Source organism: Heterodontus francisci, chromosome 7, assembly GCF_036365525.1.
Source record: "Heterodontus francisci isolate sHetFra1 chromosome 7, sHetFra1.hap1, whole genome shotgun sequence".
Taxonomy (NCBI): Eukaryota; Metazoa; Chordata; class Chondrichthyes; order Heterodontiformes; family Heterodontidae; genus Heterodontus; species Heterodontus francisci.
In genome coordinates, this window is record NC_090377.1 from 136690042 (window position 1) to 136709282 (window position 19241).

Sequence of the window (19241 nt, forward strand, 5' to 3'; positions counted from 1 at the left end):
CACTGTTTCCAGTGCAAGTATACCCTTCCTTAAATGTGGAGACCAAAACTGCACACAGTATTCCAGGTGTGGTCTCAACGAAGCCCTGTACAATTTTAATAAGACTTTTTTATTCCTGTACTCCAATCCCCTTGGAATAAAGGCCAACATGCCATTTGCCTTCCTAACAGCCTGCTGCACCTGCATGTTAATTTTGTGCGTTCCTTGTATGATTACCCCCAAGTTTCTCTGAACATCAATACTTAGCAGTTCCACACCTTTCAAAAAATATTCTGTTTTTCGATTTTTATGACCAAAGTGAACAACTTCACACTTCCCTACATTATACTCTATTTGCCATCTTGTTGCCCACTCACTTAACCTGTCTATATCTCTTTGCAGCCTCTCTATGTCTTCCCCACAGCTTACCTTTCCACTGAGCTTTGTGTCATCAGCAAATTTAGATACATTACTCTCTGTCTCTTCATCCAAGTCATTAATATATAGTGTAAGTAGCTGAGGCCAGCACTGATCCTTGCAGCACCCCACTATTTACTGCCTGCCAACTTGAAAATACCCCAATTATGCCCACTCTCTGCTTCCCATCTGTTAACCAATCCTTTATCCATGCTAATAAATTACCCCCAACACCATGAGCCCTTATCTTGCCTATTAATCTTTTATATGGCACTTTGTCAAATGACTTTTGAAAATCCAGGTGGACTACATCTACTGGTTCCCCTTTATCTACCCTACTAGTTACATCCTCAAACAACTCTTAACAATTTTGTCAAACAGGATCTCCCTTTAGTAAATTCATGCTGACTTGTTCTAATCATACATATGCTTTTCCAAGTGCAATGTTAAGACTTCTTGAATAATAGTTTCCAATATCTTCCCAATGACTGATGTAAGGCTAACTGGCCTGTAGTTCCCTGTTTTCTCTCTACCTCGCTTCTTGAAAAGAGGAGTAACATTTGCCAACTTTCAATCTGGTGGGACAGTTCCTGAATCTAAGGAATTCTACAAAGTCATAGCCAGCCAGTGCATCCTCTATCTCTTTTAGAACCCTAGGATGTAGGCCATCTGGTCCCAGGGACTTTTCATATTGTAGTTCCTCAAGTTCCTCCAATACTTTTTCATGGCCGATATCAATATCCTTAATTTTTTCAATCTTTTTAGCTCCTTGGTTACTGCCGATATCTGGTATAGAACTTGTGTCTTCTATGTGAAGACAGACACAAAATATTTGTTCAATGCCTTTGCCATTTCCTCATTCCCCATGATGATTTCTCCTGTCTCTGCCTCGAAGGAACCAATGTCTACTTTAGCTACTCTCTTCCTTTTTATGTATTTATGAAAGCTCTTACAATCTGTTTTTATATTGCAGGCTAGTTTACTCTCATTCTATTTTTTCCCTTTTTATCAACTTTTTGGTGGCCCTTTGCTGGTTTCTAAAACACTCCCAACCCTCAGACTTGCTACTATTTTTTGCAACATTGTAAGCCTCTTTTAGTCTAATACTCTTCGCAACTTCCTGAGTGAGCCATGGATGGGTCTTTTTTGATCAGTTTTTGTTTTTGAACAGAATATACTTTTGTTGAACCCGTTGAATTGTTTCTTTAAATGTTTCCCACTGTTCATTTACTGCCATAACTTCCAGTCTATTTACCCAATTAACCATAGACAGTTCTCCCCTCATACCCTGTTGTTTAAGCTTTGTTTAAGTTTAAGATTCTTGTTTGTGATTGAAATGTGTCACTTTCAAACTTCACATGAAATTCAGTGGTATTATGATCACTATTTCCCAGTAGATCTTTTACGATGACATTGCTTATTAACCCTGCTTCAGTGGAAGGGTGCTTTTCTGAATGGAGGGATGTGACTAGTGGTGTTCCGCAGGGATCAGTGCTGGGACCTTTGCTGTTTGTAGTATATATAAATGATTTGGAGGAAAATGTAGCTGGTCTGATTAGTAAGTTTGCGGATGACAAAAGGTTGGTGGAGTTGCGGACAGTGATGAGGATTGTCAGAGGTTAAGCAGGATATAGATCAGTTGGAGACTTGGGCGGAGAAATGGCAGATGGAGTTTAATCCGGACAAATGTGAGGTAATGCATTTTGGAAGGTCTAATGCAGGTGGGAAGTATACAGTAAATGGCAGAACCCTTAGGAGTATTGACAGGCAGAGAGATCTGGGCGTACAGGTCCACAGGTCACTGAAAGTGGTAATGCAGGTGGATAAGGTAGTCAAGAAGGCATACGGCATGCTTGCCTTCATCGGTCGGGGCATTTTTTTTTTTTATTTAGAGATACAGCACTGAAACAGGCCCTTCGGCCCACCGAGTCTGTGCCGACCAACAACCACTCATTTATACTAACCCTACAGTAATCCCGTATTCCCTATCACCTTCCTACACTAGGGGCAATTTACAACGGCCAATTTACCTATCACCTGCAAGTCTTTTGGATGTGGGAGGAAAACGGAGCACCCGGCGAAAACCCACGCAGACACAGGGAGAACTTGCAAACTCCGCACAGGCAGTACCCAGAATCGAACCTGGGTCCCTGGAGCTGTGAGGCTGCGGTGCTAACCACTGCGCCGCTGTGCCGCCCTAGACTATAAAAATTGGCAAGTCATGCTGCAGCTGTACAGAACTTTAGTTAAGCCACATTTAGAATATTGTATGCAATTCTGGTCGCCACACTACCAGATGGACGTGGAGGCTTTGGAGAGGGTACAGAAGAGGTTGACCAGGATGTTGCCTGGTCTGGAGGGCATTAGCTATAAGGGGAGGTTGGATAAACTCGGATTGTTTTAACTGGAACGACGGAGGTGGAGGGGCGACATGATAGAGGTTTACAAAGTTATAAGCGGCATGGACAGAGTGGATAGTCAGAAGCTTTTTCCCAGGGTGGAAGAGTCAATTACGAGGGGACATAGGTTTAAAGTGAGAGGGGCAAAGTTTAGAGGGGATGTGCAAGGCAAGTTCTTTACACAGAGGGTGGTGAGTGCCTGGAACTTGTTGCCGGGGGAGGTGGTGGAAGCAGGTACCATAGAGACGTTTAAGAGGCATCTTGACAAATACATGAATAGGGTGGGAATAGAGGGATATGGACCCCGGAAGTGCAGAAGGTTTTAGTTTAGGCAGGCATCAAGATCGGCGCAGGCTTGGAGGGCCGAATGGCCTGTTCCTGTGCTGTACCGTTCTTTGTTCTTTGTTGATTACACAAAATGAGATCTAAGATAGCTTTATCCCTAATTGGTTCTACAATGTATTGCTCCAAGAAACTGTCACGAAAGCATTCTACAAATTCATCTTCTCCACTACTACTGCCGATTTGATTGTCGTAGGAACATAGGAAGTTTGGAACAGAAGTAGGTCATTCAGCCCCTCGAGCCTGTCCTGCCATTCAATGAGATCATGGCTGACCGGCGGCCTAACTCCATATAGCTGCCCTTGGCCCATATCCCTTAATATCTTTGCTTAACAAAAATCTATCTATCTCAGATTTAAAATTAACAGTTGTTCTAGCTTCAAATGCTGTTTGTGGGAGAGAGTTCCAAACCTCTACCACCTTTTGCATGGGGAAGTGCTTCCTAACATCTCTCCTGAACTGTCTGGCCCTAATTTTTAGACTATGCCCCCTAGTTTTAGAACCTCCAACCAATGGAAATAGTTTATCTTTATCTAGCCTGTCTTTTCCTGTTAATATCTTGAAGGCTTCGATCAGATCACCCCTTAACCTTCTAAATTCTAGCGAAAACAGGCCTAATTTGTGTAATCTCTCCTCGTAACCTAACCCCTGTAGTACAGGTATCATTCTTGTAAACCTACGTTGCACTCCCTCCAAGGTCAATATATCCTTCCTGAGGTGTAATGCCCAGAACTGCTCACTGTACTCCAAGTGGGGTCTAACCAGGGTACAAATACAGCTGCAGCATAACCTCTGTGTCTTTATACTCCAATCCTCTAGATATAAAGGCTACCATTCCATTAGCCTTTTTGATTATTTTCTGCACTTGCTCGTGGCATTTTAAAGATCTATGCACCTGAACCCCCAAGTCTCTTTGGACATCCACTGTATTTAACCTCTTCCCATTTAGAAAGTACCCTGCTCTATCCTTTTTTGGTCCAAAATGGATAACCTCACACTCAGTGCTCGCACTGAAATCCATCTGCCACAGTTTTGCCCATTCACCTAGTCTGTCAATATCTCCATGCAATTTTATGCTATCATCTAGACTGTCTACAATGCCGCCTAACTTTGTATCATCTGCAAATTTGGATATATGACTTACTATGCCATCATCCAAGTCGTTAATTAATAATTGAGGCCCCAACACAGATCCCTGTGGGACACCACTAGTCACATCCTGCCAATCAGAGTACTTAGCCATTATCCCCACTCTCTGTCACCTACCACTCAACCAACTTCCTAACCATGTCAATAATTTGCCCTCAACTCCATGGGCTTGTCTACCTTAGTTCACAGTCTCTTATGTGGGACTTTATCAAATGCCTTCTGGAAGTCCATTAAAATAACATCCATAGACACTCCCCTGCCAACTACCTTAGTCACCTCTTCAAAAAATTCAATGAGATTTGTCAGGCATGATCTTCCCATCATGAATCCATGCTGGCTATCCCTGATTAACTGACATTTTTTTAGGTGTTCAGTCACCCTATCCTTGATTATAGGCTCCAACAACTTGCCCACCACAGATGTCAGGCTAACTGGTCTGTAATTTCCCTGGTTCCCCCTTTCACCCTTCTTAAAAAGTGGAGTGACATGTGCAACTTTCCAATCCAGAGGGACCACTCCTGAATCTAGGGAACTCTGAAAGACTATAGTTAGGGCATCTACAATGTGTTCCCCTACTTCCTTTAACACCCTCAGATGGAAACCGTCAGGTCTTGGGGATTTCTCACTCTTTAGTTCCATTAATTTCCTTGTTACTGATGTTTTACTTTCGTTATTTCTATTAAGTCCCTGTCCCCTATCGGCTATTAATTTTTTTGGGACTTCCGGCAAGTTAACCTCCTTTTCAACTGCAAATACTGAGGCAAAGTAATTGTTCAACATGTCTGCCATTTCCCCATTATCAATGACAATATCTCCATTGTCCACTATTATCCCAGTCTTTATGCAGATTAAAGGTCCCCACAATTAATGCATTAACTTTTTTACATGCTCCAATAATTTCCCATTTAAAAGAACAAGCAAATGAGGAGCAGGAGTAGACCACTCGAACCCTCAAGCCTGCTCCGCCATTCAATAAGTTCATGGCTGAACTGATTACTCCACATTTCCACCTACCCACGATAACCTTCCACCCTCTTGCTTATCAAGAATCTATCTACCTCTGCCTTAAAAATATTCAAAGACTCTGCGTCCACCGCCTTTTGAGGAAGAGAATTCCAAAGACTCACAACTCTCTGAGAGAAAAAATGTCTCCTCATCTCTGTCTTAAATGAGTTTAGTTTAGTTTAGAGATACAGCACTGAAACAGGCCCTTCGGCCCACCGAGTCTGTGCCGACCATCAACCACCCATTTATACTAATCCTACACTAATCCCATATTCCTACCACATCCCCACCTGTCCCTATATTTCCCTACCACCTACCTATTCTTTCTTTCTTTTGGGCCTCCTTATCTCGAGAGACAATGGATACGCGCCTGGAGGTGGTCAGTGGTTTGTGAAGCAGCGCCTGGAGTGGCTATAAAGGCCAATTCTGGAGTGACAGGCTCTTCCACAGGTGCTGCAGAGAAATTTGTTTGTTGGGGCTGTTGCACAGTTGGCTCTCCCCTTGCGCCTCTGTCTTTTTTCCTGCCAACTACTAAGTCTCTTCGACTCGCCACAATTTAGCCCTGTCTTTATGGCTGCCCGCCAGCTCTGGCGAATGCTGGCAACTGACTCCCACGACTTGTGATCAATGTCACACGATTTCATGTCGCGTTTGCAGACGTCTTTATAACGGAGACATGGACGGCCGGTGGGTCTGATACCAGTGGCGAGCTCGCTGTACAATGTGTCTTTGGGGATCCTGCCATCTTCCATGCGGCTCACATGGCCAAGCCATCTCAAGCGCCGCTGACTCAGTAGTGTGTATAAGCTGGGGGTGTTGGCCGCTTCAAGGACTTCTGTGTTGGAGATATAGTCCTGCCACCTGATGCCAAGTATTCTCCGAAGGCAGCGAAGATGGAATGAATTGAGACGTCGCTCTTGGCTGGCATACGTTGTCCAGGCCTCGCTGCCGTAGAGCAAGGTACTGAGGACACAGGCCTGATACACTCGGACTTTTGTGTTCCGTGTCAGTGCGCCATTTTCCCACACTCTCTTGGCCAGTCTGGACATAGCAGTGGAAGCCTTACCCATGCGCTTGTTGATTTCTGCATCGAGAGACAGGTTACTGGTGATAGTTGAGCCTAGGTAGGTGAACTCTTGAACCACTTCCAGAGCGTGGTCGCCAATATTGATGGATGGAGCATTTCTGACATCCTGCCCCATGATGTTCGTTTTCTTGAGGCTGATGGTTAGGCCAAATTCATTGCAGGCAGACGCAAACCTGTCGATGAGACTCTGCAGGCATTCTTCAGTGTGAGATGTTAAAGCAGCATCGTCAGCAAAGAGGAGTTCTCTGATGAGGACTTTCCGTACTTTGGACTTCGCTCTTAGACGGGCAAGGTTGAACAACCTGCCCCCTGATCTTGTGTGGAGGAAAATTCCTTCTTCAGAGGATTTGAACGCATGTGAAAGCAGCAGGGAGAAGAAAATCCCAAAAAGTGTGGGTGCGAGAACACAGCCCTGTTTCACACCACTCAGGATAGGAAAGGGCTCTGATGAGGAGCCACCATGTTGAATTGTGCCTTTCATATTGTCATGGAATGAGGTGATGATACTTAGTAGCTTTGGTGGACATCCGATCTTTTCTAGTAGTCTGAAGAGACCACGTCTGCTGACGAGGTCAAAGGCTTTGGTGAGATCAATGAAAGCAATGTAGAGGGGCATCTGTTGTTCACGGCATTTCTCCTGTATCTGACGAAGGGAGAACAGCATGTCAATAGTCGATCTCTCTGCACGAAAGCCACACTGTGCCTCAGGGTAGACGCGCTCGGCCAGCTTCTGGAGCCTGTTCAGAGCGACTCGAGCAAAGACTTTCCCCACTATGCTGAGCAGGGAGATTCCACGGTAGTTGTTGCAGTCACCGCGGTCACCTTTGTTTTTATAGAGGGTGATGATGTTGGCATCGCGCATGTCCTGGGGTACTGCTCCCTCGTCCCAGCACAGGCATAGCAGTTCATGTAGTGCTGAGAGTATAGCAGGCTTGGCACTCTTGATTATTTCAGGGGTAATGCTGTCCTTCCCAGGGGCTTTTCCGCTGGCTAGGGAATCAATGGCATCACTGAGTTCCGATTTGGTTGGCTGTATGTCCAGCTCATCCATGACTGGTAGAGGCTGGGCTGCATTGAGGGCAGTCTCAGTGACAGCATTCTCCCTGGAGTACAGTTCTAGGTAGTGCTCAACCCAGCGGTCCATCTGTTTGCGTTGGTCAGTGATTATGTCCCCCGATTTAGATTTGAGGGGGGCGATCTTCTTGATGGTTGGCCCAAGAGCTCTCTTCATGCCATCATACATTCCTCTGATGTTTCCGGTGTCTGAGGCCAGCTGAATATGACTGCATAGGTGTTGCCAGTAGTCGTTTGCGCAACGCCTAGCTGTTCTTTGTGCAGTACTTCTGGCTGCTTTAAGTAGTGACAATTTATAATGGCCAATTTACCTATCAACCTGCAAGTCTTTTTGGCTTGTGGGAGGAAACCGGAGCACCCGGAGGAAACCCACGCAGACACAGGGAGAACTTGCAAACTCCACACAGGCAGTACCCAGAATTGAACCCGGGTCGCTGGAGCTGTGAGGCTGCGGTGCTAACCACTGCGCCACTGTGCCGCCCTTATAAGGGGCTGTCCCCTTATTTTTAAACAGTGACCCCTAGTTCGAGAATCCCCCACAAGAGGAAACATCCTTTCCACATCCACCCTGTTAAGACCCCTCAGGATCTTATATATTTCAGTTAAGCCGCCTCTTACTCTTCTAAATTCCAGTGGATACAAGCCTAGCCTGTCCAATCTTTCCTCTTAAGACAGCCCAACCATTCCAAGTATTAGTCTATTAAATCTTCTCTGTACTGCCTCCAATGCATTTACATCCTTCCTTAAAATAGGAGACCAGTAAAATAAATAAATAAAAATAAATAGTACTGTACACAGTACTCCAGATGTAGCCTCACCAATGTCCTCTATAACCGAAGCATAACCTCCCTACTTTTGTATTCAATTCCCCTCGCAATAAACGATAACATTGTATTAACTTTCCTAATTACGTGCTGTACCTGCATACTAACCTTTTGTGATTCATGCACTAGGACACCAGATCCCTCTGCATCTCAGAGCTCTGCAATCTGTCACCATTTACATAATAGGCTTCTTTTTTATTCTTCCTGCCAAAGTGGACAATTTCACATTTTCCCACATTATACTCCATTTGCCAGGTCTTTGCCCACTCACTTAACCTATCTATATCCCTTTGTAGCCCCCTTATGTTCTCTTCACAAGTTACTTTCCTACCTATCTTTGCTTCATCAGCACATTTAGCAACCATACCTCCGGTCCCTTCATGCAAATTTAGCAACCATACCTTCGGTCCCTTCATCTAAGTCATTTATATAAATTGTAAAAAGGGGGCCTGTAAACTACTCCCACCAGTGTTTTCTGACTCCTATTCCTAATTTACACCCAAACTGATTCTACTTCATGATCTTCTGAGGCCAGATCCCTTCTTATTAAAGTCCTTATGCCATCCTTTACTATCAGGGCTACTCCACCTGCTTTGCCATTCTGTCTGTCTCTCCAAAATATTGTGTACCCTGGAATATTCATTTCCCAAACTTGATCTCCTTGTAATCATGTCTCAGTAATGGCAATTCGATCTAGATCCTTTATCTGTATTTGTGCCACTAGTTCATCTATCTTATTACAGATGCTTCATGCATTCAGATAAAGGAACTTTAATTTCATGTTTTTACCTCTATTCCCTGCAATGACTTTATTTGTCAATGTACAATTTTTGTTAAACTCTCTGTCCCTTCCTGTCCCATTCTGTTGAGAGTTACCCACATCACTATCCTGCTCTGATACCCTGACCTCTCTCTTTGGATTTCTAAATTTCCCTTTACTCAAATCACCCCCTGTTAGTTTAAAGCTCTGTCCACAGCTGGGACACTGGTTCAAGTGACACCCATCCCAACGGAATAGCTTCCTCTTCCCTGAGCACTGATGCCAGTACCCCAAGAATCAAAACCCCTTCTTCCCAAACCACTCTTTGAGCCACGCATTTTGTTCTCTAATCTGCTTGATCCTGTGCCAATTTACATGTGACTCAGGTAACAATCCGGAGATGATTACCTTTGATGTTCTGTGTTTTAGTTTAGACCCTAACTCCTCAAATTCTCTAAGCAGAACATCATTTCTGGTTCTACCTATGTCATTGGTTCCCACATCGACCACGACAACTGGATCCTACCTCTCCCACTTCAGGTTCCTCTCCAGCCGTGAGGAGATGTCCTTAACCCTGATACCAAGCAGGCAACACAGCCGTTGGAGCTCCTGGTCACAGTTACAGAGAGCAATATCTCTCCCCCTGACTATACTGTCTCCTATCACTACTACATTTCTCTTCACTCTCCCCACTGGAATGGCATCTTTCACCATGGTGCCATGGTCAGTTCGCTCATCCACCTTGCAGTCCTTCTCTTCATCCACACAGGTAGCAAGGATCTCGTACCTGTTGGAAAAGGTCGGAGGCTGAGGATCCTCCATCACTACATGCTGACTAGCTCAGCTTTCTGCTACAATAGTTAACACCTACTTCCAGCTGATTGACAGATGACTGCCACTGCTGGCTGCTTCTTGTTTAACAAAGCTACTTACCTTACCAGCAGATTTAAAGCCTGACTCTTAAAATTTAAACTGGACAAAAATTTACTAGTACTTACCTGTGCACTTCAGCGAAATCAGATCTTAGCTTAGTAAAATTAGCTTTTCCCAGGTCGAGAACTTTTATTCCTGGCCTATCTTTGTCCTTTTCAGTAACTACCCTAAATCTAAATTGACTATAATCAATTCCACCAAAGTGCTCCCCATCTGATACCCCTTCCGCCCGACCAGCTTCATTACTGGCCTTTGTATTTATTTTACAGAGAAGATGAAGTTATGGTGCAATAGCACGGAGCTCTGGTGAGATGCCATCTGGAGAACAATATTCAGTCTGAGCATGGTATCTCAGCAAGGATATATTGGAATTGGAGTGGGTGTAACCCAGATTCACCAGAATTATGGCAGAGTTAAAACATTAAATGAAATGGCAGGTTGCATAGACTAGGCTTTTATTCCCTTGAGTTTGGAAGGTTTTGGGGTAACCTGATTGGGTTTTAAATTTCTACGAGGAGGTGTTAATGAAACTATTTCCTTTGCTGGTGGAGTACAGAACTAAGGGGGCATAGCCTTAAAATTAAAGCTAGGCTGTTCAGACGTGCAATCACGAAGCACCTTTTCAAAGAAAGAGACATTTGGAACTATCTGCTCCAAAAAGCCTTGAGGCTGGGGGTCAATTGAAAATGTCAAAAGTGAGATTAATAGCATTTTTTAGACAAGGCTATTAAGGATAACAAAACAAAGCTGAGCAGATGCAGTTGAGATACAGATCAGTTATGATCTAAGTGAATAGCAGAACAGGCTTGAGGGGCTGAATGGTCTCCTCCTGTTCCTGGGGCATTAGCTCTGCAGTGTTACTGACCTGGCTTCTCTCGGGCTTATCTAACTAGATGTTGGTCTGATTTCCAGCTGTTCTATGATCCGGGTGGATTCGGATTCCGGAGAAAAGCACTCCTGTATATCAGCAGCACCTGGAATCGGATGGACGTTATTGCCATTATGACTTTTGTTATCGGACTCATTTTAAGGTTTGTGTTGGTTCTGCTGTTTGTTATTTTTCCCCCTCCCAGCATTCTTTGTTCTCCCCAAGGCACTGATTCTCACTGTGGGGTCTGAGTTTCCTGAGCTTCAAATGATCTTGAGAAATTTGCCCACATGTAAGTCAGTTCCATGAGTGCTGGCCAGCTATTCAACCTTTCGGCATCAATGCTGTCCCTATTCATACACACACACATGCAGACACAAGCACATCCATTCAAGCAGTAGAAGGATCATTGGCTGAGTTTTACTCCTTTCCTTTCCCATAACTGTAACTCAATATAGTTCCACAGCTAAAACCAGCTAACTCAGCAGAGACTGAGAATTGAGCTTGGAAGTTTCAGATATGCGTTCCATACTGCACAGTATATTTAATGCAGGAGCATAGGGACAAACTGCTCAGCTTGGCTCATGGCCTACTCTAGGCCCTGACCGATTCTTGAACAGAGCATTGATGGGAAATTATTAATTCCCCACAGCACATACAATGTTATCCTTCAACATACATCAGAAAACAGCTTTATATTGGAAGCTGAGGTTGCGGGTTGACTTTGCTGGCTTGAAACAAACGTTGGAGAGAAGGAAAATGTCTAAAAATCAAATGGGTGGATGCAAGTCTTCAACTGTCTGATTGTTTTACAAAAATAAATTCATGTATGAAGAAATTGACAGTGGCCCTAGAGGAGGGGTGCCTTGCATTGTAATGCTTTGTACAGAATATGGATGTTTGATTTAAATTGTTTTGAAATGTTGTCTTTATATATAAACTCTATTTTTTATTTAAAGAGGGAGAAAGGAATCTGTTAATTGTATGTTAATTGTGTTTATTTCTATGCAGGTGGTGGGCATTAACCTTGATTCACTTATGCCTCTATAAATAGGAACAGACTGAAACTGTGGTGGTAGGGTTAGGAGGTGCATTTTTGTAACATGTATCTTTGTAAATAAATGCTATAAAAGTGTGTAAATATTGGCTTCAGTTCTATCCTTCACCTCCTGGCTTTCTGGAATTTAACAACAGCTCCTTTACTCTTTCCACATATCTAAAGTCCCACATCCCTGGTGTAAACCGTGGCGCGGAGTCAACTCCCCCTCGGCCCCTTTATTCCCTTCACCCACTTGATCCTGGCCGTCACGTGGGACTAAGACCTCTGAATTCAGGCTCAGGCTGGGTGTTTGGGATATCGGGGTTACAGGAGAGCCACCCTCCACCTAATCCACTGGCTACGGTTATTGGCTTAGTACAAAGAGAAGGAAACTCAGTCCTTTCTTTAACTATCAATTTACTTTATTCACGTTGTTGTACAATGTAAGAATAAGGCTTATACACTTGGTTAGACAAAAACATGCAACTCAAACTGGGTTATACAGTTAATAACAAAGCTAGCTAGAATCAATAAGCACACCCACTAGGTTCCTCTGACCTTTCCTTGACCTAGTCACAGAAAACAAAGGATAATACCCGAAAAAGGGGACTGCTGACGCTGGCCAGGCGTTCCGTTCTCTCTCTCTTTTACGTCGTCGCCGCGTTGCTCACGCAGGGTCTTCCACTTCCGCGATGGTTGGTCTCCGGAATTTCTCGCTGGCTCTATGCCCGAGAATCTCTATACTTATTCTCTTTCTTATCTCTTCAAAACTGTGCTGTCGCTTTCCGGTTGGTTTAAGCCTGCTCACCTCGTTTGTATCTTCTCCTTATTGGTCCAGGCCCAAAGACCCCGGTATCACACCGTGTCCAAATAAGGCTCGACTCCTGTGAACTCTCCTTTGTCTTGTCACATAAATTAATTAGTTCAAACTGGTTTTTACCAGCATAGGCCAGTGTCTGAGCTCAGGTTACTATAGTTCACAAGCAATCCAACAGTGTGTAACAGATTCTGTATTTCTTGCAGCCCCTGGCCAACACTGGTACCATTCCAACAAATTTCCTCTGCACCCTTTCCAAGATGTTGCCATGCTTCCTAAAGTGCTGTGCCCAGAATTGGCCACAATACTCCAGCTGAGGCCTAACCAGTGACTTAGAGAGATTCAGCATAACATCCTTGCTTTTGTATTTTATACCTCTGTTTATAAAGCCAACAATCCAGAAAGCATTTTTAACAGCCTTCTCAATTTCTCAGCCCATCTTCAAAGATTTCTCGAAACATACCCCAAGGTCTCTTTGTTCCTGCACGCTCTTTAATATTGTACCTTCTACTTTATATTGAGTATCGCAATTGAATAAAGCAAATGAGCTGAGGGCACAGATAGACACATAGCAGTATGATATCATAGCTATTACAGAAACATGGCTTAAGGAGGTACAGGAATGGCAGCTCAATGTTCCTGGTTATAGGGTTTTCAGACGCGATAAGGAGGGGAATGAGAAAGGAGGGAGAGTGGCAATTCTGGTCAAGGAAACTATTACAGCTGTGAGGAGGGATGATATGTTGGAAGGTTCATCAAATGAGGCCATTTGTATTGAGCTAAGGAACAAAAAAGGGGGAATCACACTGCTGGTAGTGTACAACAGACCCCCAAACAGTCAGAGGGAGATAGAAGAGCAGATATGTAGGCAAATCTCTGAAAAGTGCAAGAGCAATAGGGCGGTAATAGTAGGGATTTTAATTACCTCAATATTAACGGGGGTAGTTTTAGTGTGAAAGGAATTGAGGGAGCAGAATTCTTGAGGTGCATTCAGGAGAACTTTTTTGCCCAGTATGTAGCAAGTCCAACAAGAGAAGGTGTAGGTTTAGACTTAGTTTTAGAAAATGAAGATGAGCAGGTGGAAGGAGTGGCAATGGGAGAGCATTTTGGTGATTGTGATCATAATTCAGTCAATTTTAATATAATTATGGAAAAGGACAAAGATAGAACAGGAGTTAGAGTTCTCAATTGCGGCAAGGAAAATTTTACTAAACTGAGGAGTGATTTAGCAATAGTGGACTGGAAAAAGCTACTTGAAGGTAAATCAGTGTCAGAACAGTGGGAGGTATTCAAAGGGTTCAGGCTAAACATGTTCCCACAAAGAAAGAGGGTGAGGCGGCCAAATCTAGAGCCTCATGGATGTCAAAGAGCCTACAGGGTAAGATAAGGCAGAAAAGGAAAGCTCATGTCCAACACCGAGAACTCAATACTACAGAAAGACGAGAGGAGTATAGAAAGTGGAGGGGTGAAATCAAAAAGGAAATTAGGAAAGCGAAGAGAGGGCATGAAAGAATATTGACAAACCAAATCAAAGTGAACCCAAAGATGGTTTATCAACACATTAAGAGTAAGAGGATAACTAAGGGCCCATAAAAGACCAAAAAAGTAGCCTATGTGTAGGAGCGGAAGATATTGGTATGATTCTTAATGAATACTTTGAGTCTGTCTTCTCAAAAGAGGGGGACGATGTAGATATTGGAGGAAGAATGTGGGATTAGCATCCTTGAAAATTGATAAATCACCAGGGCCAGATGAAATGTATCCGAGCCTGTTAAAAGAAGTAAGAGAGGAAATAGCAGAGGGTCTGGCCATCATTTTCCAGTCCTCACTGGATACAGGTGTGATGCCGAAGGATTGGAGAACTGTTAATGTTGTACCTCTGTTTAAAAAGGGAGCGAAGGATAGACCGAATAATTACAGGCCAGACAGTCCAACCTCAGTAATGGGCAAATTATTGGAATCTATTCTGAGAGACAGGATAAACAGTCACTTAGAAAGTCACAGGTTAATCAAGCATAGTCAGCATGGATTTGTTAAGGGAAGATCTTGATTGACAAACTTGATCGAATTTTTTGAAGAAGTAACAAGGAAGATAGGTGAGGGTCGTGCAGTTGATGTGGTCTACATGGATTTTAGCAAGGCTTTTGACAAGGTCCCACATGGCAGACTGGTTAAAAAAATAAAATCCCATGGGATCCAGGGAAATGCAGCAAGGTGGATACAAAATTGGCTCAGTGGCAGGACAAAGGGTAATTGTTGACGGCTGTTTTAGCAACTGGAGGGCTGTTTACAGTGGCATTCTGCAGTACTGGATCCTCTGCTTTTGTGGTGTATATTAACGATTTGGACATAAATGTAGGGGGCATGATCAAGAAGTTTGCGGACGACACAAAGATTGGCCGTTTGGTCGATAGCGAGGAGGATCGCTGTAGGCTGCAGGAAAATATTGATGGTCTGGTCAGCTGGGCAGAAAAGTGGCAAATGGAATTCAACCCAGAGAAGTGTGAGGTGATGCATTTGGGGAGGTCAAACAAGGCAAAGGAATAGGCGATTAATGGGAAAATACTGAGAAGTGTGGAGGATGTCAGGGACCTTGGAGTGAATGTCCACAGATCCCTGAAGGTAGCCGAACAGGGTGATAAGGTGGTTAAGAAGGCATATGGAATCTTTTCCTTTATTAGCCGAGATACAGAATACAAGAACAGGGACGTTATGCTGGAACTGTATAACTCATTGGTTCGGCTACAACTTGAGTACTGTGTGCAGTTCTGGTCATCTCATTAGGGAAAGGATGTAATTGCACTAGAGAGGGTACAGAGGAGATTTACAAGGATGTTGCCAGGACTGGAAAATTGCAGCTTTGAGGAAAGGTTGGGGTTGTTTCTCCTTGGAACAGAGAAGGCTGAGGGGAGATCTGATTGAAATGTACAAAATTATGAGGGGCCTGGATAGAGTGGTCAGTGACGAAGGGCCATAGATTTAAAGTGATTGGCAGAAAAATTAGAGGGGAGATGAGGAAAAACTTTTTCACCCAGAGGGTGGTGATGGTCTGGAACTCACTGCTGAAAGGGTAGTTGAGGCAGAGACCCTCAACTCATTCAAAAGGAGTCTGGATATGCACCTCAAGTGCCGTAATCTGCAGGGCTACGGACCAAATGCTGGAAGGTGGGATTAGAATAGGTGGATCATTTTTCAGCCGGCACAGACACAATGGGCCAAGTGGCCTCTTTCTGTGCCTTAAACTTTCTATGATTCTGTTGCCTCTCCTCATTCTTCCTACTAAAATAGATCACTTCACACTTTCTCGTTAAATTTATTCTGCTGTGTATTTGTCTATTTCACCAGTTGCCCTAAGGTCTGTTACTATGCTCCTCACTCTTTGCTATTTTTCCAAGTCATCTGCAAACTTTGAAATTCTGCTCTTTGTACCTAAGTCCAGGCTATTCTGAAATAACCTCTCTCTCATTCTCCTGTTTCTGGGAGATCCATCTAATCTGTCTCTCATCATCCTGTATCTGGAGAAGTCCTTCTAATACCTCTCCACATTTTTCTATTTAAGAGGTTCCCTCAAAACCTTTTCTTTGCATTCCTGGACAGGATAGAGAAAGTTTTTTTGTCAGATTGTGGATTTCTCTCTAAATCCCTGTTCCTCCAATCTAACACTTTTGCCACTCTCTCTTGATTTTATTGAGCTAATATGACATTCTCAGAACTAGCTTGGATACAAAATTGGCTTGGTGATAGGAGGCAGAGGATGGTCGTGGAGGGTTGTTTTTCAGATCGGAGGCCAGTAACCAGTGGTGTGCTGCAGGGATCGTTGCTGGGCCCTCTGTTGTTTGTCATATATATTAATGACTTGGATGTGAATGTAGGGGGCATGATTAGTAAGTTTGCAGATGACACCAAAATTGGTGGTATAGTGGACAGTGAAGAAGATTGTCTAAGGTTACAACAGGATATAGATCAACTGGGAAAGTGGGCAAGGGAGTGGCAAATGGAATTTAACGCAGACAAGTGTGAAGTGATGCATTTTGGGAAGTTAAACCAGGGCAGGACATAGACAGTGAATGGCAGGGCCCTGGGGAGTGTTGTTGAGCAGAGAGACCTTGGGGTGCAAGTACATAGTTCCCTGAAAGTGGCAACACAGGTAGACAGGGTGGTGAAGAAGGCGTGTGGCATGCTTGCCTTCATCGGCCGAGGCATTGAGTACAAGAGTTGGGACGTCATGTTACAGTTGTACATGACGTTGGTTAGGCCGCATTTGGAGTACTGTGTGCAGTTCTGGTCTCCGCACTACAGGAAAGATGTGATTAAGCGAGAGAGGGTGCAGAAATGATTCACAAGGATGTTGCCTGGTTTGGAGGGCTTGAGTTATAAAGAGAGATTGGATAGGCTGGGTCTGTTTTCCCTGGAGCGAAGGAGGATGAGAGGGGACATGATAGAGGTATATAAAATTATGAGAGGCATAGATAGGGTAGATAGCCAGAGTCTGTTTCCCATGGTAGGGGTGACTAAAACTAGAGGACATAGCTTTACGGTGAGAGGGATGAGGTTTAAAAGGGATCAAAGGGGTACATTTTTCACACAAAGAATAGTGGGTATCTGGAAGGGGAAGGCCAACCATACCAAAATTCGGCAGGAGCTGGGGAATGTAGATTGGGAGCAGCTGTTTGAAGGTAAATCCACATTTGACATGTGGGAGGCTTTTAAAGAGAGTTTGATTAGCGTGCAGGAGAGACATGTTCCTGTGAAAATGAGGGATAGAAATGGCAAGATTAGGGAACCATGGATGACAGGCGAAATTGTGAGACTAGCTAAGAGGAAAAAGGAAGCATACATAAGGTCTAGGCGGCTGAAGAAAGACGAAGCTTTGGAAGAATATCGGGAATGTAGGACCAATCTGAAACGAGGAATCAACAGGGCTAAAAGGGGTCATGAAATATCTTTAGCAAACAGGGTTAAGGAAAATCCCAAAGCCTTTTATTCATATATAAGGAGCAAGAGGGTAACTAGAGAAAGGAATGGCCCACTCAAGGACAAAGGAGGAAAGTTATGCGTGGAGTCAGAGAAAATGGGTGAGATTCTAAACGAGTACTTTGCATCGGTATTCACCGAGGAGAGGGACATGACGGATGTTGAGGTTAGGGATAGATGTTTGATTACTCTAGGTCAAGTCGGCATAAGTAGGGAGGAAGTGTTGGGTATTCTAAAAGGCATTAAGGTGGACAAGTCCCCAGGTCCGGATGGGATCTATCCCAGGTTACTGAGGGAAGCGAGAGAGGAAATAGCTGGGGCCTTAACAGATATCTTTGCAGCATCCTTAAACACGGGTGAGGTCCCGGAGGACTGGAGAATTGCTAATGTTGTCCCCTTGTTTAAGAAGGGTAGCAGGGATAATCCAGGTAATTATAGACCGGTGAGCCTGACGTCAGTGGTAGGGAAGCTGCTGGAGAAGATACTGAGGGATAGGATCTATTCCCATTTGGAAGAAAATGGGCTTATCAGTGATAGGCAACATGGTTTTGTGCAGGGAAGGTCATGTCTTACCAATTTAATAGAATTCTTTGAGGAAGAGACGAAGTTGATTGATGAGGGAAGGGCTGTAGATGTCATATACATGGACTTCAGTAAGGCGTTTGATAAGGTTCCCCATGGTAGGCTGATGGAGAAAGTGAAGTCGCATGGGGTCCAGGGTGTACTAGCTAGATGGATAAAGAACTGGCTGGGCAACAGGAGACAGAGAGTAGCAGTGGAAGGGAGTTTCTCAAAATGGAGATGTGTGACCAGTGGTGTTCCACAGGGATCCGTGCTGGGACCACTGTTGTTTGTGATATACATAAATGATTTGGAGGAAAATATAGGTGGTCTGATTAGCACGTTTGCAGACGACACTAAGATTGGTGGAGTAGCAGATAGTGAAGGGGACTGTCAGAGAATACAGCAGAATATAGATAGACTGGAGAGTTGGGCAGAGAAATGGCAGATGGAGTTCAATCAGGGCAAATGCGAGGTGATGCATTTTGGAAGATCCAATTCAAGAGTGAACTATAGAATAAATGGAAAAGTCCTGGGGAAAATTGATGTACAGAGAGATTTGGGTGTTCAGGTCCATTGTTCCCTGAAGGTGGCAACGCAGGTCAGTAGCGTGGTCAAGAAGGCATACGGCATGCTTTCCTTCATCGGACGGGGTATTGAGTACAAGAGTTGGCAGGTCATGTTACAGTTGTATAGGACTTTGGTTCGGCCACATTTGGAATACTGCGTGCAGTTCTGGTCGCCACATTACCAAAAGGATGTGGATGCTTTGGAGAGGGTGCAGAGGAGGTTCACCGGGATGTTGCCTGGTATGGAGGGCGCTAGCTATGAAGAGAGGTTGAGTAGATTAGGATTATTTTCATTAGAAAGACGGAGGTTGAGGGGGGACCTGATTGAGGTGTATAAAATCATGAAAGGTTTAGACAGGGTGGATAGCAAGAAGCTTTTTCCCAGAGTGGGGGATTCAATTACTAGGGGTCACGAGTTCAAAGTGAGAGGGGAAAAAATTTAGG

The 19241-nt window shown here is 44.0% G+C and overlaps 1 protein-coding gene across 7 annotated transcripts in view; it reads left to right on the forward strand.

The window, feature by feature from the left end:
- The window catches only part of trpm2 (transient receptor potential cation channel, subfamily M, member 2), a 347573-nt gene that overhangs the window by 248769 nt on the left and 79563 nt on the right, over nt 1–19241 (forward strand). For all 7 annotated transcript variants that reach the window (XM_068036234.1, XM_068036230.1, XM_068036236.1 and 4 more), the window contains exon 19: nt 10882–11000. In XM_068036234.1, the coding sequence (XP_067892335.1) occupies nt 10882–11000 (119 nt within the window). The remainder of the gene's footprint in view (nt 1–10881; nt 11001–19241) is intronic.